We start from the raw sequence: 21,602 nt of genomic DNA on the forward strand, positions 1-21,602 counted from the left end.
GAAAACACCCTCCAATCAAGATGATTCCAAAACCCAAGGATCTCCTCAAGTGAAGTTAGGAAAAACTAGTTCCAACAATGAAACTAGCACTTGAATTCAACTCCAAACGCCACAAACCAAGTATGATTTGATAAGTTATGAATCAAACAAGATTTTGGTTAGAGAACGCCACAAACTAAAAAATAGTTTGATAAGTTCAAATTTCATGCAAGAACTTAAGTAAAAACACTCACAAAGAGCAAACAAAGATTATCATTCAAAATTCTATGTTTACAAATGGATTTGGCTTTGATATTTATAGCTAAAATAAGACAAAGAAACCTAAATGGATGTCTTTTGAGCTTCCCCACGTTTTTTCCTTTAATTCTCCTTAAAACTTATTAAAAGTGGCTGTTTTTACATTGATGTCACTCATTTTGTAACTTCCAAATGACAACTAATTATGTGCATCCATTTTGTAACTCTAAAAGACAACTAATCACACCATAAAGAAAATAGTATTCTTTATCCTTTCAAAGAAAAGCTGATTAGTCCTGTAACTATAAGGAACAAGGCTCCAGAATGAAAGGTCGGGGAAAACCAAACCATCCAGTCTGAACATCCTCCCCTTAGGAAGATAACCATTCCTTACGGAGAGAATGAAATAGAGGCTACACCTTACAAATTGATAGGAGAAGATCTTGAAAAGAATGTCAAGAATATTGTTCAGCAGAACAATTTCTCGAATACCTATCTTAACACAATAGGGAACCAGCTTGTTAGGATAGAAAGTCAGATCCAAAAACCTCTTGTAGTCTTCACCTCTCCAATCCCCAACACTGACCATCCAAAAGAGATAAGCCAATCAGAAAAGCTCAAAAATCCAGTCTTCAAACCCTACCAAATCTCAAAGCCTAGCCAAGATCAATTTCAGAAGCAAACTGAGTTTGCTAGAGCAGTCAGGGAACAACTTAGCAAATTAGCCACTTCTGAGTCTTCCAAAAATCTAGTGCCAGATACTCCTCAAAGCAGTAGGAATATCAGTGCTATATATCAGGCCCAATGTGATGAATCTAATAATTCAGAGCTTGAAAGTCTTACTGAAAAATCCTTCAACATCAATAGATTAGGATGGCAAGCCCCTAGATTGACCTGGCATACTTCTAGGAATACCGCTCCAGATCTAGGAATAGAAAATAGAAATAATATTCTAACCCAATCTAGATTCAATGCCTCTTCCGTCTATGAATGGAATATAGATGGAATGTCAGAATACAACATTCTTGGTCTCTTACAATAGATGACCATGGCAGCCAGTGCCTACAAAACCCAAAGTGGTACCTCTGATAGATCCATTGCTGAACTCCTCACAGCTGGATTTTTTGGCCAGGTTAAAGGATGGTGGGGTTACCATCTCACACAAGCACAACAGCTTCAAATCCTAGGTGCTATCCAAACCACAATAGAAGGGACCCCCATCTTAGATGAACTAGGAAATCCAATTGAGGATGTTGTGTCAACCTTAATCCTGACGATTTCTCTTTACTTCATAAGAGACCCTTTTCTTCTAAAAGATAAGAATGATGAGCTTCTTAGCAATCTAACCTGTAAAAAGCTTAGCAATTTCCAAGCCTACAAAGATACCTTCCTGACCAGAGTCATGCTTAGGGAAGATTCAAACCAACCCTTCTGGAAGGAAAAATTCTTAGTTGGTTTACCTAAGATACTAGGTGAAAGAGTTAGGAATACCATAAGAGAAGTCCATAATGGCCAGATCCCTTATGATTTCTATACTTATGGTGAATTAGTTAGCCTCACCTAGAAAGAAGATTTGAAGATTTGCCATGACCTTAAACTCCAAAGACAACTCAAATGGGAAATGAAGAAGACTAGGCAAGAGCTAGGTAGTTTTTGTAACCAGTTTGAATATAATCCCATAGAGCCTTCCCCTACCTGCAAAGGAAAATGCAAAGAAGATTTTTTCAAATCTTTTAAGAAAAAATGATTTTTCAAAAATAGAAGAACTCCTAAAAAGAAGGAAAACTTCTACAAAAAGCCATCCTCTTCTAAATTTCTAAAACAAAATTTCAAAAAAGATTTTACCAAAATTACTTGCTATAAATGTGGCAAGAAGGGCCATACTTCAAAATATTGCAAGTTTTCTAAAAAACTCCATGAGCTCCAAATAGAAGATGAGATTTTGAGCAAAATTTCAGCTCTTCTGGTTGATTCCTCTGAATCAGAATTTTCGAATAGTGAGGGAGAGTTTCAAATTAATGAAATTAAAACCTCATCCGATTATTCTGAATCAGATTCTGATGATATTACAAAGAATATTAATATGCTCACTCTAAAAGAGACAATTAAATTAATTATATATTAATTTTTATTAATACTTCAAATAATTCTTACACAAAAACTAAAAAAATCCTTTTTCCTTCCGTATTGGTATTAAACTATAATTTAGTTTTCTTTTATGTTTTCTTTAGTTCTGACTTTTGTAAATCATACTAAATATAAAGCTTTTCCTTTTTAAAAAAGATCATTATTTGTGGTTAAGAAATTGAATACATCTTCATTATTTGTTGTTCTTAGAAGGTGACTTTATTTTATTGTTGGTCATGTATACACATATTTGGTTTATAGGATGTCTTTTTTGAAATAGATATTGAAGACTTGAATGAAATTGTCTCCAGGCTATTTATAACGTGCCTTTCTCATGTTAGATCAAACACAAAAGATATATATGTTCATGTTTCTTTGTTTTCTTTTTGGTGATAAAAGTACAATATGTCATTGTTTTCTTAATGAATTCATCTTGTTTGAATGACTTGTATTTTTATTTCTTCTTTAATCCATCTATCATCTTGGTTGTCATCTTTTTGTTTGTGGATAAGTCGCATATTGCAGTAGGACTGGGTATTTATAATACTATTTTAGGATAACATTTGTAAGATTAATGGGTATTCTAAGTATTTTCATGTTGTTGTTGATAATGCAAATTTAGGAAAAAAGAGAAGTCTATTTTATCCCCTTTTTCTAGCATATCTTTTTGTATACTTGTTGAAGAATCTTTAAAACATTCATTGGTTGTCTAATATGCGAAATAATTTTTTAAATTTTTTAATAATTTGATAATATGTCAAATAATTACAAATGACCATTTAATTTAAACAATGACAACCATAATATAAGTTGGTGTATTATAGATACAAAGACCCATGTCCACACAAATTTGAGCAAATTGGTGTAGTATATTTTGCAGGAACAAACACAAAAAATTGAAAATCAACCAAACAAATGATATTGAACAAGTTCCTACACCATATGATGTACTAAAGGAGGTATTTGACACTAGATCGGGTTATGTTCTTAGGAGAGGCTTGGATACAAAGCAAGTACAAAAGGAATGATTAAAACCACATATAGTAATGAAAAAGTTGTAGAGTTGAGAAAGCAGGTAGCAAAAATGACAGTGCGATTGCAATTACAAGAAAAATTGGATAAAGAGTTTTTACAAAGATTAGACAGCTTGATGGGACCGTTAGGATCGACAAAGTTAGAAATCTAGTATAATTGAATAAGTTTCTTAAAAGTTTTTATATAAGCTAGTTCTCATCTTATTCTTGTAAAATAAATTATTCAATTAATTTGGATATTCAATATTCAATTATTTAATAGCCTTAATTCTTTAATATGGTCTTTTATAGGGCACTATGTGAAGATCAATAAAAACATTTCATATTTATAAAGATTAAAGTTTAAACATCAAAGCCTTAAAACTTTTAGACTTAAAAAAATATATATTATTAATGTTGAACTAGTTAAATAAGTTAAGAATTGTAGCAAATTATTTGCTTTTCTTTTAAGTTATACTTAAAATTTATATGGTAGTAAATTTATTCTTTTATTGAGAATAATATCATATCAATTATTTATTTATTTCATTTTTATTATAATTTAAGTTTTGATTTTGGTCTTAACTGAAGTTTATCTTATGCATAGAATAACCCATTTATGCAAATTAAAATAGGTGATTTTATAAATATATTCATTATTGATGGTCTTTAAGGCGATTATAATCAAATTATATGACTATTAGTAATAATTAGCAATTAAAAATTAAATTTAAGGATAAAATCTGTCTCTAATAATAAAATTTAAAAGGATGATAGTTGTCCTTAAAGGTAAGGCAAATATTGTCCCCCCTAAAATAGGGACAAAAATCATCTTCTAAATGAAGAAAGCATCCCCTAACATGGGGACAAAAATGTCCCCAAAGAAAGAAATGAAAATTGTCTACTAAAATAGGATGATTATTATCTTTAAAAGAGGGGATCAAAATTGTCCCTTACAGTGGGGACGATAGTAGTCCTTAAAGGTGCAGGATGAAAACTGTCCCTAAATATGAGGATAAAAATCATCCCTCCTTATAAGGACGATAGTTAGCTTTATAATAGGGAACGATAATCATCTTTTAATGTGGGGACGATAGTCGTCCCTTTTTAAAGGAACAATAATCATCCCTCCTTATAAGGATGATAGTCATCCTTATAATAGAGAATGGTAATCATTTTCTAATGTGGGACGATAGTTGTCCCTTTTTATAGGAACGATAATCATTCCTCCTTCTAAAGATGATAGTCATCCTTATAACAGGGAATGATAATCATCTTCTAATGTAGGGATGATAGTCGTCCTTTTTATAAGGATGATAATCATCCCTTCTTATAAGAATGATAGGCATTCTTATAATAGGGGATGGAAATCATCTTCTAATGTGGAGACGATAGTCGTTCCTTTAAATAGGGATGCCATTAATAGATCGTCCCTTATATAATAGGGGATAAAGGCAATATGGACGATATGTGGGGATAATTTTAGTCATCCCCAATAGAAGTAAGGACAATTTTTAAAGCTTTAAAGGACAAATCTTATCATTCCCTATTCTTTTTTTTATAGTGAATTTGTTATCATCAAAATTCCTATTATTAACTTCTTGGAGCTAATAATCTCATCTTTTTGATAATGATACAACACGCTATTTGAGAATCATGAAACTTTTCAAATGATTTTCAATTTGCACATAGTAGAAGTCTAACTGTACAGTTAGATGTCTTGTACTTGCAAGTTAGATAGCTTAAAACAAACATATATATTCAATATCAACATTTAAACTCATTTATAAAACTTATGCAAGATAAAACAATCAGTACTACACTAGCAATGGATAAAAAAAAACATGCTTCACTTGAGCAGATGCCTATTTGTGTTTTTACAACAGAAATTCAGGATAACTCCTCATGAATGTATCCAACATGCACAAATATTTCTCTCCCTTTTTATCATCAATAAAAGAATGATACTTAGCATTCACAAACAAAGATTATTCCAGATTCTCAAAAGATTTTTAAGACTTCGAGACAGAAGAAGAAAATGTGAAGTAATAGACTTCGGAGGATGGGCTTAGGCAAATTTATGCTTTCTTTTCTTTCTTGGTGGTCTTGGAGACTTTGGCGCTTCTAGTACCCTTCTCTTCTGCCCATTCCTCTACAAGCTTGACCATCTCAAGCTTGATCTTCTTTTCCTGTCTCTTTTCATCAATAGAGCTGACCAGATTCTCACTTTGAGATGAATAATGAGTTATCTATCTCGTCTCTAATACTCATCTAGATATTCCTTTTGTAGAGTTCTTCTCTAAACACAATAGTTTTTAAGAGTTATTTTATCACAATCCTTGTTTATCCATAATTAAATAAATAACTAATAATAATTATCTATTAATACAAAAGACTAATTTGTCCTCTTTGAACTATGTAATTTTCGGCTGGCCTTGAGAAATAGCCAATCCGTGTGTCTTAATCTTGGATTTTGACAACAACACGTCTTATTAGGCCAGTGAGTATTTTTTCTATATTTTATATGATTGGCTAATATGCTGAAAATAGAATAAGGCTAAATCTTCGGTCTTGACAGCAATATGTCTTATTAGGCTTAATGAATATTTTTTTTATATTTTTCCTCTTTAACTAATATTATCTGAAAATAAAATAAGGTTAAAGTGAGGCACAACACATGTTTCAACTATATTATAATATAAACCTATTAAATTATTGTTGGTTATTAAGAAATAAATAAAAAAACTTATTTTTTTTAATTTAGTTGATTAATTTTTATTCTTATAAACTATTTTTATGAATATCAATTTATGTGTCTTTTTAGAAAAAAGTTGTTAATTTCAAAATATAAAACCAGTTGAGACTTTTGTAAACTTATATCTAAAAACTAAAATAATATTTCTCCATTTAGAAAAGATAATTTTATTCATTTATCATTCTAAATTGTAGTTGATTCTTTTTAATTGTTAGTGGAATAGTTCAACTAATGATAAATAATATTCATTAATAAAGATATTATCACTTAAAATTAAATTTTAATATTATAATTTAAAATTCTTAGAAAATTTCAGAATTTCTATTAAATATATTTTTAATTTATAATGTAATATTAGATCTTTTATTTGGTTTTTAATTAATTAAAATCTTATTATTTTAAATTAAATTAAAAGCTGTATACAACAAAAATGAATTAATAATTCTAATAAATTCAGTATATATATTTAAAATTTGAAATATTTAATAACAATATCTCATAAAAAAATAAAAACTAATAATAATATCAACTATAAAAAAATAATTTACTTACTTTTTATGTGTAAAATTTTCTTACAGCAACTTAAAACTATAAATTATTTCGGCCTGTATTTGAGTCTGAAGTGTGGGATCCAAAGCGTAAATACACATACATTTTCCCGCAAAACCTTACTGGTTAGGGTTAATGTTTAGAAGAGAGGGAGAAATAAATTGAGCTGGGTGCAGTTACAGTGACTTGCTCTGGTAACGATGACAACTAGAATCGCACCAGGAGTGGGAGCGAATTTGCTAGGGCAGCACTCGGCGGAGAGGAACCAAGACGCCACCGCATATGTCGGGAATCTTGATCCTCAGGTCTCTGAAGAACTTCTTTGGGAGTTGTTTGTTCAAGCTGGCCCTGTTGGTAATGTTTAATCTGTAATGAAATTGATGCTCTTTGCCATCAATATTTAAAAGTTTATTTGTTTAGTTTGTGAAAATTAATGCTCTTTTGTCATTATTAATTAATATAGTTTGTGAAAATTGGGGGTGGTGTTGCAGTTAATGTATATGTGCCAAAGGATAGAGTAACGAATCTTCATCAGGGTTATGGGTTTGTTGAATTCCGTAGTGAAGAAGATGCTGATTATGTAAGGGCTTTTCTTTTCTCTTTTTAATCTTTTTTAGTTTCTTAATGTGTAGACAAATGTAATGATTTTATATGTTTAATTTGATATAACTGTACAGGCAATTAAGATTATGAATATGATTAAGCTTTTTGGGAAGCCAATTCGTGTAAATAAGGTACTCTTTTAGCTTTCCAGTTTTTCTTTTTCAATTAGTCTAGGGTTTTGTTAAATAATTTCTATTTTTGTTTTCTTCAGGCATCACAAGATAAAAAGAGCTTGGATGTTGGAGCTAACCTTTTCATTGGAAATCTTGACCCCGTAAGTTGTTAATTATCAGTTATTGGTTTATTGGATCTAAATCATTGCTTGTTAACACAATGTTAACTGAAATTATTGAATCTAAAATCATATTTTTTTTCCTTTGCAGGATGTTGATGAGAAACTTCTTCATGATACTTTCAGTGCCTTTGGAGTTATAGTTACAAATCCTAAGGTTTTTATTCCCTTAACTTGATTTCAGTTGTTATTGATGTTATATTATAAATTAAATTGCAAGCATCTACTTATGTTGATTTTACTTTGTTATGAACATTTTTTTTGTTCATGTTTTGAGAATCTCTTCTTTTCAATCATGTTGTTCTATTTGTAGCATAAGTTGCAGCCAAACATCAGATTACTTTTGTCCATTTTCTTTACCTAGATTATCTCTAGCATTCTTCGTTAGCATTTGGTTGATAAAAATAGTTATTTCTGATATTGTCAATACTGAGACTTTGATGCTTATTTGCTTTATTATGCTGATGCTTATCACTTAATTTTTCAGATAATGAGAGATCCTGAGACTGGAAATTCCCGTGGTTTTGGTTTCATTAGTTATGATTCTTTTGATGCATCCGATGCAGCAATTGAGGTACCTACTTTTCATATTAATTTTTATCCTCTACATGTGCTTGAGATTTATTATAAATTTCAGACTTTCAATAGTTATACAATTGTTTGGGAAGGGTGGGAGATGGGAAGGAGAAAAAATGGTAAAAACCAAGTCATGTGACCACAAATTTGTTTCCCTGTACGCCTCCCATTTTCCTTCCTCTCATTTTCCTCCTTTCCCAAATAAAGGCTTAAGAATCTAGAAATTTTATTGACTACAGTATCAGGTCGTTTAGAGTAGGGGTACTTGACTTCTTAGAGAAGGGAAAAAGTGCAATCGTTATTTAAGTTGTATTTTGCTATTTAAATGCTCAGGACAAGGCAAACAAGACAGTTAATCAACCCTTATTATTAGGGATGTATGCTAGTCACTAAGAATGTAATTTCTAATGTAAATCGAATTGTACCATTTAACTTGGTCTGGCATTTCAAGAAGTTTAGTTTTGTTTAAAATATTAAAAAAGAATGGCCTAGTTTTTGGTTTGCCTTTGGAAGCAAAAATCCATGCAGAGAAAATCATTGCCTGCTCTTTTTTCTATTTTTAATTCTTGTTGGGATGTTATGTCTTATGCTAAAAACTGGTTGCCTTTGGAAACAAAAATTGATGTAGAGAATATTAATTGACTGGTTTCTTTCTGCTTTCTTTTTTTTTGGAATGTATATTCTTATACCAAAAACTGAACAACATTAACATAATTCAAACAAACATGTGCAATTGTGTTTGGTCTACATATTGCCATTCTACTCCATGTTTAGGAAAGCTGAAAACTTTTATTAGGTGTAGAATATCTAAATTCTGACTAAAATGGCTGAATGACCACTACCTTGCCACATTTACTGCATTGTTCGAGCACTGTGGCTTGATATGTCTAATTAATGTGCGTATAATTTTCTGGGATTTAACAGGCAATGAATGGTCAGTATCTTTGCAACCGTCAGATCACAGTTTCATATGCATATAAGAAAGACACTAAAGGGGAGCGGCATGGTACACCAGCAGGTGAGGCTTTTGAATGCTGACTTATCCCAAGCACTTACATTTTAACTTATCATGACAGGTTGTTTTATGGGTCTACTGACCATGGTAGATGAAATGTACTGAAATGAAGGATTCCTTTTCGTGGATTTTGCTTGTTATGGTGGAATTGATTTGATTTTAGCAGTAGTCGATTAATTGCTGCTATTATGATACAGAGAGAGTTTTGGCTGCAAGCAATCCAAGTTCCCAAAAGAGCAGGCCCCACACACTGTTTGCTAGTGGGCCTCCAACACTTCCAAGCATTCCTCAGGCTAATGGTACAGTTGGTGCACCAGTGCCTCCGCGCCCGTTTGCAAATGGTGCTGTTCCTCCAGGCCCAGTTCCACCACTCCGCCCATCGGCCCCACCAACTGCAGCCTTCCCACCCATGCAGGTAGCTGGACAACCAGCCTGGCAAGGTCAGCCACCACAGCCAGGTCAAGTAATGCCACCCCAAGTTATGCCTCCACCTCCAATGCAGTTCAGGCCACCTCCTCCAAACATGCCTCCGCCCCCTCCCCAGGTTGCTCAAGTCCTTCCAAGACCTCCACAGCCAATGGGAATGGGCATGCAACAACAAGTTTGGCGGCAACCACCACCACCCCAGCAGTTGGCTGGGGGCCCCCCTATGCAGCAAATGATGATGCAACCACCTCCCCCACCCAATATGCTACCGCCACCACCTCCATCTGGTTGAAGTCTAGAGCAGTTATTCTTAGAGCTGTCTGTAACAACAGCTGTTTTGCTAGGGTACTTTTGAAATCATATGCACCCTTTAGGACCATAGGGATAGTATAATCTATGTTTATTACTTGTACAAGCCTCCTCGAAGACACCATTTTTCAGGATGTTTTGTTCTTGAAAATCAAGTTCAGGTTACTCAAAATGCATGGCAGATTTATGTGTTGCACAAAACCAAATCATGTATTTGGTTTGCTTTCCTTCATTCCGAATATGCTTATGCCCAGCCTGTTTTTGGAGGCTTCGATTGTCTTGTCCTTGTTCTGGTAATCAGAGCGGCCGTCTCTGAACGATTTGATTTGTGTCCTTTGTTCTAGGTATTACATCCTATTTTTGTTAAGTCTTCTGCCTCCCAAAATCAACTTGTAATCAACAATTTCCATAGAGAGTAAGATAAAAAGAAAAAATATAAAAGAAAAAGTAAAATAAAAGTAATAAAATAGAAGGAAATATCTAGAGACATCTCTGAAGAAATTACTTCAAACAAATATTGAAGCCAACCAAGGGAAAATCATTTTACTTCAACTAAAAATCTTTGTATCCCTAACGTTTAAAAGACAATATTCACTTCAGTGACATAGCCTTAGGACTTCACCCCTATCAATGACATACTAGAATACAGTGAATTTACCAGTGCTGTTATGGTGGTCGATGACGAGATAACTTATTTTTCTTCTCTGAAGTTTATTTTCTCTTGGAATACAAAGACCCAAATGCTGAAACATCATCTTAAATCTACAAGATTGCAGAATGATGAACACAAGATAAGAAAAATGAAGATATGAACACCTTCATAATTGTATGCTGAACCTCTTACGCTGAAAATATATTGATGATAAAGAAGAAGGCAAATATAATGAAGAAACAATTACATTTGTAAATTCCTGATTTCTGTTAGACGAAAAGAAATGAGAAATGCATGGTTTACAAGCAGAAGCTTGTTAACAACTCTAATTTATAAAATAAACTATAGCACTTCAAATAGAAACAACAAATCAATCCTTAGTTTCTTAAGAGAAATTGACTTTAGCTTTGAATAAAATTAGTTTTCTTTAAACTAAATTTTAAAAGAAGTTATTTACACATGCAAACATATCCAAAGTGAAATTTATTTGAACAAAAATACAAAATGATAAAATTATCAGGTAAAAGTCCCCGTTGGTACCAATCTGTTGGTAAATATATCAATTTGGTACAAGACTTCAATTTTTTTCTTTTTATATTATGAATAAATAAAGGTGACTAGGTATGTGATCCCATAAAATTTTATTATTTATGCAGTACCAATACATGCAATGACTAGATAACTTGGCATGAGCCTTAAAGAAAAATAAATTTTCTGGAAACATCCAAAGAGAAGTCACATGGATGGGTTGATTTATCTGTTAAGTGATAGTGATAGTACAAAGATGTGTACATTTATGGATGATAGTAGGTTGATACATAACTTGAAGAAGAACAGAGTCATGATGTTGTCCCCCCACAGCAAAAGGATGAGAATGATAATGAACTGGAGGGTCAGAATCAACTTGTAACAGATAATGATGATGAAGAGAGTGAGGATGGGGATGAATTTGAGAAAAAATCTGGTGAAGAAGATAGTGAGTTTGTAGATTCTGACTATGACTTGAAAGATGATGATATTGATGATGATGATGTGTTGTTTGAGAAGTTTGTTGATATAGAGTTAGAGGGGATAGACCAAGGACAAGCTCTCAGCAAATGCCAAATGAAGAGGGATCTTACTTAGACCAAACAGTCTATGCACCATCAAATGAGTTACTAACAACATGTAATGATGATTCAGATGCTAATTCTACAAGGTATAGATGGCCAATTTTAACGAGAAAACTGACATGACCAACCTAAATTTAAAAATTGGCATGTCATTTAGTTCTTTCATGCAGTTTAAGGAGGCTGTGAAGAGGGCTTCAATTAGATCTAGTAATCAGGTGATTTTTGGCCCAAATACAAAAGTGAAATGTAAGGCTAAATGTAAGAAAAGGTGTAAGTTCTTCATATAGGGATATTTGAAGAATGAAGATAAAAGTAGTGTGTAGATTAAGTTTGCCAATTTTGAATACAATTGTACCGAAGAACTTTACAACCCCGATTTCTTTAGTGTTGAAACCCATAACTTTACAAGTACTTCACACCCACAGTTAGCTATTTTTAACTTGACTAAGGTGGACACACAACGATAACTCAGCATGTGATTGCATATTTTTAACTTGACGAGGCAGCTGAGTTGTCAGCTTATGTGGAGCTCTGGTTGCCGGGTAATAATAAATTGGCTTGAATCCTAATGGGTACCTCACAGTGTAACAAAAATTGAAATCTGAATATCAAAAAGAAAAAAAATTAAAATCTTATTACTAAATTGATACATGTACCAAAAGATTGGTACCAAAAGGGCCTCATACTCTAAGATTATCATACAATAAAATGACAGATTTTAAATTAAAAAGAATAATGATGAATTGCTGACTTTATGAAAGTGAACTTGCTTCATAAAAAATGGATTTTAAATTATGAAAGGTCATCGTATTATGCTTAATATAAGTTTAAAAACTACCAAAAGATCATCTAATTTAGATCCCTTTTTAATCACATCTAAAATCATATTATTCTTAATAGAAGTATTAAGTTACCATAAACCATTTAATATGAATCCATTTTTAATCAAATGTGAATGGATTTACATTGTTTGCTTTATACAACTTGAAAACTATTTTTACAATGCTAGCAAGAGTATAGATGGTGGAGTGAAATACCACATATATGGAAGACACCCTAAGAAATCTGTTCTCAGAATTGACAGCAATCATATCATCCAAAATATACCTAGCATTGTCTAATTGACTACGCTTCCTATTTAAACATTAATGCATTGCAACAGAACAACCAACCACCCGTAAATACTCCAATTTGTGACAAAGTGCATAAATTTGCTTTCATATTTTCAAGAACTTCTCTCTTTTAATGGAAAATATAACATTTATCTAAGTATACTTATTTATACCAAGAAACAATGCTTGGTTGAGGAGTTTTATCAAATACTTTAATAGCATCGACATAATTTTTACACCTTAAATTACATACCCAAAACAACATTACTCAAATGCATTAACAATAATTAAGAATTTAGAGAACTAGAGAGAAAGAGAACTTGTAAATGCACTAAATCAAATCATTTCCATCCTTTTACTACCATATATTCACATCACAAATTTTAAACAGAAATAAGTTAGATCTAAAAATTCTTACAAATTAAGAATTTATAGGTGAGGATTTGATATGTAGGAGAGCAACTATACAAAATTCTATGGCCTGCAGTTTATCAAATCAAAATGCAAGCCAAGATTAGTGAACATTAATTCTCTTCTATCAAAATATAAAATAAAATATAAAATCTATTTTGAAGTATGGTAATTAGCTATTACTCCATTTAAGAAAATATTAACAGCATCCCCAAAAAAGTTCTTAAGTCATGCTCCTTCTTTACTATAGGGAGCATATATAAAAAATAAATCTTCCAAAAGACTTCCAAATTTATCATTATTCCCCAAAATGACTTAAGAACCATATTAACAGCATCCCCAACAAGTTCTTAAGTCATGCTCCTTCTTTACTATAGGGAGCATATATAAAAAATAAATCTTCCAAAAGACTTCCAAATTTATCATTATTCCCCAAAATGACTTAAGAACCATATTAACAGCATCCCCAACAAGTTCTTAAGTCATGCTCCTTCTTTATTATAGGGAGCATATATAAAAAATAATGCTTCCAAGAGACTTCCAAATTTATCATTATTCTCCAAAATGACTTAAGAACCATATTTTTTCTCCTTAAATTTAAAAAAGAAAAAATTAGCTCTTAAGTTAAGTATATTACATTATTTCTTTCTCTTACTTTTTTCATCTTGTCTCTTTAAGAGTCACATTTTATCTCCTTACTTATTTCTTTCTCTTTTCACTTCATTTAATAAAAAATTAACTATGGAATAAAATAGAGAGTATTGTTGGAATACACACACATTTCAAATAGAGAGTTAATTAGTTATAATTTAATAGAGAGGCATATTGAGAGTATTGTTGCAAATGCTCTAAATAACACAATTCCATGTATCAAATAAAACAAGAAACTTTACATAAGTTGGTATATATCTCACTTATACGCTAAACTAATAGATAGTTGACATTGGTTTTAAATAATAAAAGATGTTTCAACCATCTAATGCCAAAGTGTAAAATACTCATATGTATATGTCACTCTCCTATTAGTTGTGGTGTATACACCATGTCTGGATAAGAATTTCCTTTAATCATACCAAGTACCAAATTAACTTTCTAAATTGAGTTTTGGCAAAATCAACAAGAACAACAATCTTCTGCCAAATTCTAACCGCCATGAATAGTTGATAAGCATCATACTACACATGTTTTCATGCCCGATTGTTTATATTTTTATGCATGATTATCCCGTTTTATGCTAGAATCACCTGTCTTTTGTTTCCTTTCTCGTTTTAGGTCATTTTCGAAGGACACCATTAATAATCGAGGGAAATACGTGTGATTACAGACCAAAATCCATCAAATTGTGCGAGGACTAGCACCCCGAGGGTTGAGCACGGCCTGGACTCCGGCCGTGCTGAATTTCCAAGAAGCTATCCCCAATTGTGCGATTTCAGCAGGGCTTCTGAAGCCACCAAGGCCTCCAGCACGGCCTGTAGTGGCTCAGCACCGGCTTGGGCACGGCTTGGAAGGAGTCAGCACAATAGACTCCACAGATTCAGCACTGCCTGGACTCCGGCCATGCTGAATCAACTATATAGGCAATTTTGAGTTCTTTTGGAAAGGACACGAATTTTGGACTCAATTCCAAGACACACACTTAATCAATTGTTTCCTATACCTCAATTGTAGACCTTGAGAGATCAAATTCATCAATTGAAGGAGGGATTTCACTTGTTCCAACATCGAATTGAAGATCAAGACAAACTTTGGGAGCATTTAAAAGGCAACTAGGGTTCGAGATTTCGAATTTGCAAATTTAGGGTTTCTCATTCAACTTAAAAGAGAAGGGTGTACATGCCTTTAATTTTCTTTCCCTTATTTTGTTCCTTAATTGCTTTAACCATGAACATGAGTAGCTAGATCTTTTGAACCCATTGGGGTTCACCTTTGTTGATGGATTATGCTTAATTGTTAGATTTGTAATTATCATTCTTGCAATCTTCTTGCTATTTAGTAATAAAAGTTTGATTCAGTTAATTTGAGACGTTGAATTAATTGTTTATGGGTTGTTTCTTGAGATTGAGAAATGCTTGTTACAACTAGACATTGAATAGTAAGAACTGGTAGTTAACACTTAGAGATAAGGTTGATTTACTTGCCGGATTAAGAATTAATAACTCTTAATAGTTTTAAATCATGCTTAATGCTAATCTGTAGTAATCCGATAGGAAGAGATTCCATTAGGTTAGTGCTGGTTTAGGAACTCGGTAAGCTCGAGAGAGGAACCGGGTTCAATTCAGGATTTAGGCACGGGTAAGCAAGATCAGCAATCCATAAAATCCATCTTTGGAATTCCATCACTTAGGCCCCCTTTTGGGTTTGTTTCTCTCTTTGCAATTGTTTTTTTTTATTGTTCGTTGTCCTTCATTTACTTATTTGCACTCATAACCATTAGCTGGTAACGTTAGAACTTTCACACCCTATTTCAGACTAGATAACATAGCAAACAGTACTAACTCTAGGTTCACCCGATCTCCAGGGATACGACCTTGATACTCACTAGTGCTAGGGCCGTATTCCAGGTTCAACGCCTTAGGTGTAGGTTGTATAAATAGACCATCAAGTTTTTGGCGCCGTTGCCGGGGAACAGTAACGGTGAACTAGAGTGAATAGTTTTTGTGTTAATTTAGTCATTATTTGTTTATTCATTTATTCTTTATTTTTTTATATTATTTTTGATTGATTGGTGGTTGTTTGGTTGTCGGTTTCAGGTAGTATATGACCAGGAGCTTTAACCCTGATCCCATAGCACCCTTATCTGACCCGGAGCGCTCTCTTAGATTATTGAGACGACGTTTGCAGGTAGTTGAGAAAGAGGACGGAGTTACGGTTCAGGTTCAAGGAACTGATGCGATGGAGAACCTCAACCCCCAGGCCGATGATGATCAAAGGACTATGTACTAGTTTGCTCGACCCTCTTTAGATGGGACGAAAACAAGTATAGTCAGACCTGCTATAGCGGCCAACAATTTTTAGATAAAGGCCAATGTTATCCAGATGATCCAGCAAAGCGTGCAGCTTGGAGGATTGCCTAGTGAGGATCCCAATGCACATATCTCCAACTTCTTGGAGATTTATGACACATTCAAGATTAATGGAACAACCGATGATGCCATTCGGCTGAGATTGTTTCCATTTTCCTTGAGGGACAGAGCAAAGAGATGGTTGCAATCTCTTCCACAACAAACGATCACTACCTGGAAGGCATTGGCCGAAAAATTTCTATACAAGTATTTTCCTCCCGCTAAAACTGCTAAACTTAGAAATGGCATATCTTCTTTTGTGCAGTTTGATGACGAAAGCATGTATGATGCATGGGAGAGGTTTAAAGAACTTTTGAGATGCTGCCCACATCACGGATTGCCAGTGTGGATGCAGGTTCAGACCTTCTACAGCGGGTTGAAACTTGTAATGAGGCAGATGGTGGATGCTGCAGCAGGTGGGACGCTAAACAAGAGACGCAGTGCTCAACCCGATAGAGGAAATGGCCATGAACAACTATCGTTGGTAATCCTCTAGAGCCGACCAGGAAGACAGGGAGTGGTCAACTAAGTGGACTCTACAGTAGCCTTGGCGACTCAGTGGAGCTTCTAGCCAAGAAGATTGACCAACTCCATATGCTTGCTCATGCAAATAATGTTGCTGTGAGTTTTGTGGTGGCCTGCATTACGCGCGAATCGATCATGGGAGGTATGTTTGCTTCATCCTCTACTACTTTTCCATCTAATTCACTGCCTTCCGATGTTGAACAGTTGACTATATGGGAATGCCCCAAGGTAGCGAACGATCCTTACAAAGAATACATACAACCCCGGGTGGTGCAATCATCCCAATTTCGGTTGGAGGAACAATAACGCTCTGTGGTCCACCTGGTTTTCAGAGACTTTATCAATGTCAAAGAATATCTGGGCTTGGGCTCGCACAAGCTCCTCCTCTACCAGAAAAGAAGTCAAATTTAGAGGAGCTTATGATGAAGTTTGTGACGTCTATGGAGATGAGATTCCAGCAAACTGATAGTGCACTTAGGAACCAGCAGGCCTCAATTCAGAACTTGGAGACCCAGATTGGCCAAATCTCTAAGATGTTGTCTGAGAGGCAGCAAGGACCGTTCCCGAGCACCACTGAGTCTAACCCGAAGGAGCACGTGAACGCCATCACTTTGCGTTCAGGTAAGTTAGTTTCAGCTCCTTCTAAGCCTGTTTTTGATGACGCCATTATTGATGTGCAGGTTGAGGCAAGCAGTAAGGATAGGGAACTTGAGGGACAAAAGGTGAAATCAATTCCAGTCAGGGAATATCAACCTAAGATTCCTTATCCTACTAGAGCTAAACAAGTAGAGGCGAAAGAGCAGTTCAGTAAGTTTTTAGATATTTTTAGACAACTGCATATTAACTTGCCTTTTATTAATGCATTGGAGTAGATGTCGAAGTATGCTAAGTTCTTAAAGGACATACTTAGTAGAAAAAGGAAGTTGGAGGAGGTCGCCTATGTTCAGCTTAATGAGGAGTGTTGAGTGGTGTTTCAGAGCAAGTCGCCAGAGAAACGTCACGATCCAGGGAGTTTCACTATTCCCTGCACTTTAGGTAATTTGTGTGTTGATGATGCATTAGCTGATTTGGGAGCTAGCATAAATGTCATGCCCACTAATTTGTTCAATAAGCTAGGTTTGGGGGAGGCAAAATCCACTAGGATGTGCATTCAATTAGCTGACCATTCTGTTAAGCTTCCTAGGGGAATTGTGGAAAATGTGCTAGTTAAGGTAGATAAGTTCATATATCCTGTGGACTTTGTGGTTTTGGATATGAATAATGAGCATGGTGTACCATTAATTTTGGGGAGACCTTTCCTTGCCACAACTAGAGCTAAAATAGACGTATTTGGGGGGAAGTTAGAACTTAATGTAGGGGATGACTGTGTCACTTTTAGTTTACCCTCATTTGATAGTTCTCCCACCGACCATGTTCATGCCATTTGTAGTATTGATAAAATTGATCTTGCATGTAATACATAACCACAAGATGTATAAATGGATGATGCTATACGTGTTTCTTCCCCTATTAGTATGTGTTATTCATCCGAAAAAAACAACTTGTATCAATATGAGACTTTGTGCTATGATAGACCCGAGAAGGGTAGTTGCAAGTTTGTTTTTGACAGGTCACTTAGCCGAAATTCGGAGTGGATGAATGGACATCCCAAATCGGTCCAGAGAGCGCCTCCTTGGTCATCTACCGCACACAGCGGACCTTCTCATTGCGCTTATATGCCTCGAGCCCCAACTTACATTGAGCCTACTTTTTTAATTTGCCCGCGATGCAGGAATGCTGATGCAGAGTCCAACTAGACGACTCGAACAAAAAGAAGTGCCTTCGGGAGGCATTCCCGAATCTATTTTTTTTAATTAGTTTGTGATTATTTCATTATTTTCCTTTGACTTTATTATAGTTGCTTAACAGTAATTAGGGTTTTTAATTTTATTTGGACTTATGTAATCGGTGAGGATGGACTCTTCCGTTTGACCATATTTACTTGTTTTATGATCTAATTATGTGCGTATATGTGTCAAATACAGGTAGGGAGTAAGGCGACTCGAGATGGCAAAGGAAAGCCCGAAAATACCCCGTTTCACCATGGTTTCTGTGGCCATCACGAGCTACAACCCCAGGCCGTGCTCCTCACCACGGCCGGAGTCAAGCCCGTGATGAAAGGTAAAGAATTAGTGGTCACGGCTTCCGAAGGCATCATGGGATACAACCGCAGGCCGTGGTCATGAGCATGGCTGTGTCACTGCCCGTGCCAAGGTGCTCACAAGAAGGTTGAAGGCTCGACGGCCGAGTCCTAGCCACGGGTCAAAGACGGCCTTACCCTCACCCGTGCTGACCCCGTGCCTATAAGAAGGGGAGCCCTCCAAAAATTTTGCTCCCCTTTTGTTTTTTTATAGCTCAAAGGTGTTGTTCTTATACCCTTATCTCACCCTTCTCACTTTCCTCAGCGAATTCAAGTAAGTCTCTTCACTTGTTGCTTTATTTTTTTCATGATTTAACTTTTATTTTATACATATACTTTTGTTAGGACATGCTAGGATATCTTGGTGGCTTTATATTGTAACAATATGACCTCGGTTAGGTTAATTTACATTAGTTATTATGTTTGTGGTGAAGTCGGTTATGAAAATGATAAGTGTGGGGTTTTGGCGGAAATAAAATTTGCCTACGGCATGCAAAGCATGAATAATGGTTAGACTAAAGTTTCAATTACTGGTTCACGATAAATTAGATTGGTATGTATCAGCTTATTAGTTTATACAATTTTTTGTTAGTCGAATTATAATCCTTATGTTGTTGATTTTCGGTAGATTATTTCTTTCATTAACTTGAATTCTTACACAAAAAACTAATAATTCGTTGCATTAGGTGATATGACGGACCGCGATAAATCTCATAGAAAGCAACTGAAACGCGTTGCTATCAGCAAGCGATCGTGTGGTGAAGGAACGTCTTCCTCCCAAGCACCAGCACCAGCATTTCCACCTCCACCACAACAGCAAATAGTCCGACCTCGGAAAGCACCTGCTGTGAACCCATCCACACCTGGCCGTCATCCATTGTGGACATTCCCTAATACAGACAATGAAAGTAGATTCCAAGTCATGAGATGGAAGCAAATGATGGCAGGCCGTTGCATAGACTTCACATCCCTGGAGAGAGTGGGATTGGCTCAAGATGTGCGCACACTGTTCGAGACTCTGCCGTATGTGAGATTCTTTGACATCATTGAGCCAACCTACCATGAGCTTACGATCGAGTTCCTTAGCACCTTCTTCCTGCAGCAATAGATCACAAACTGGCATCAGCCTGATGCAATTTATTTCAGGCTTGGGGGAAGGGAGTTCTCGATGTCGGTCCATTTAGGATTATGGACTGACCAGGAAATCTCGGGGGAGGAGTATCAGGGATGTCTCTACATCCACCCAAATTCATACGACACCATGTGGGACTTATTGGTAATGAGGCCGAAAACATACTACCTAAGCAGGTCTAAGGCGTCTAGCCTACCGGACCATCTCCGCTACCTTCACACCCTACTAGCTTACACCATTACAGTAGGGACATTTAGGGGAATACATCGATGTCTTTATTCTCCGGGCTATGCAACATCGGAAGAAGCTAGACTTGGGATATTTATTGGCTCGCCAAGTCCGTTCATTTATAGTAGGCGCCCGGAAGAAGATGCATTGTTGTTTGATCATACGTGACTAAGTTAGCTAAGAGACTGGATGTATTGGACGACCGTCACGGAGCTTTCAAATATTGGTGACATGACACCTCTAGGGATCGGACAGATGATCAACATGCAGATGATCATGGCCACTAGACATCCACATGGTATATAGAATATAGGCTCGTGAGCACAATAGTCGGGGAGGCTAGAGAGGCAAATGGCTAGAGGAGCCCAACATCCGTCCTACCGGGATTCCGGATGTTAGGATTCCTAACCCAGCTAGAGTGTTTATGCTCTCATCCCGGAGCCTCATCCTCTTATTCGGCAGGGACATCGAGCGCTCGACTGCTATGGCCGACCGCTCAGATCGAGTCTCGCGATCTACGAGTAGCAGATAATCGAGTTTATGCGATTTCAAGAAGAGACAAAGTCACAGTTTGGCGGTTTGAACAATATGCTTCAACAATTCATGAGTGGATTAGAAAGGCAGGCCACCCAGACAGACTTCATAGTAGAGCATATTCAAAAGATGGCAGAGACTGGAGCATAAAATCAGCGGCTCATTGATGATATGGAGTTCGATCTGGCAACTTGCTTCACAGACCCTGATCCACCACCGCTCCCTTCCTCAGCAAATTTCCTTGCCCCCCATCTTCCAGCAGATCCAACCAGTGAGGATACACCATCAGCAGACTCCTAGCAAAAAAAAATTTGTGATATTTTTCTCTTTCCTTTTTCTTTTTATTTTCTTTCAGTTTATTATCTCCTTTTACTTTCTTGCTTGTAGCATGCTTAATTTTATGTTATTTCCTTGCATTTGTCTTTTTATGTTAAGTAGAACACTATGCCTTTCTAATTATATATATAAAAAAAATCAGCATGATCTTCAATAACCATGATGTATGAATCATGTGCTTGCTCAGTTTTAATCTCTCTAACACTGTGGACAATGTTATACTCAAGTGTGGGGTAGGTACCTACCGATGTTATGACTATCTTGAGTTTTGTTTCAATTAAGTAGTTGATGACTGTTTCTCCTTTGAATGGATTCCCTTATAGCTTTTATCGAACCTTGTTGGAAGAAGGCAATCAACGAACTTCTTAATTACAATCCAGCCAGGTAAAACTGGTATTTTTCCTTAATTCTTCCATT

At 35.3% G+C, this 21,602-nt stretch overlaps 1 protein-coding gene and 1 non-coding gene across 2 annotated transcripts; one reads left to right on the forward strand and one right to left on the reverse strand.

Moving 5' to 3' along the window:
* The first annotated feature begins 6,734 nt into the window (after positions 1-6,734).
* On the forward strand, positions 6,735-10,074 carry LOC8270336 (splicing factor 3B subunit 4). The gene is made up of 8 exons (XM_002516348.4): positions 6,735-7,035; positions 7,173-7,261; positions 7,359-7,415; positions 7,496-7,558; positions 7,668-7,733; positions 8,064-8,150; positions 9,077-9,170; positions 9,365-10,074. Exons 1-8 carry the CDS (start codon positions 6,882-6,884, stop codon positions 9,883-9,885), a joined length of 1,131 nt encoding a protein of 376 aa, XP_002516394.1. The 5' UTR covers positions 6,735-6,881; the 3' UTR covers positions 9,886-10,074.
* A 6,409-nt stretch (positions 10,075-16,483) lies between these two features.
* On the reverse strand, positions 16,484-16,590 carry LOC112534428. Its single transcript, XR_003078716.2, has one exon. It is a non-coding gene; the product is annotated as a small nucleolar RNA R71 (small nucleolar RNA).
* Positions 16,591-21,602: the final 5,012 nt, after the last annotated feature.

The sequence above is a fragment of the Ricinus communis genome, chromosome 1, assembly GCF_019578655.1.
Source record: "Ricinus communis isolate WT05 ecotype wild-type chromosome 1, ASM1957865v1, whole genome shotgun sequence".
Lineage (NCBI taxonomy): Eukaryota > Viridiplantae > Streptophyta > Magnoliopsida > Malpighiales > Euphorbiaceae > Ricinus > Ricinus communis.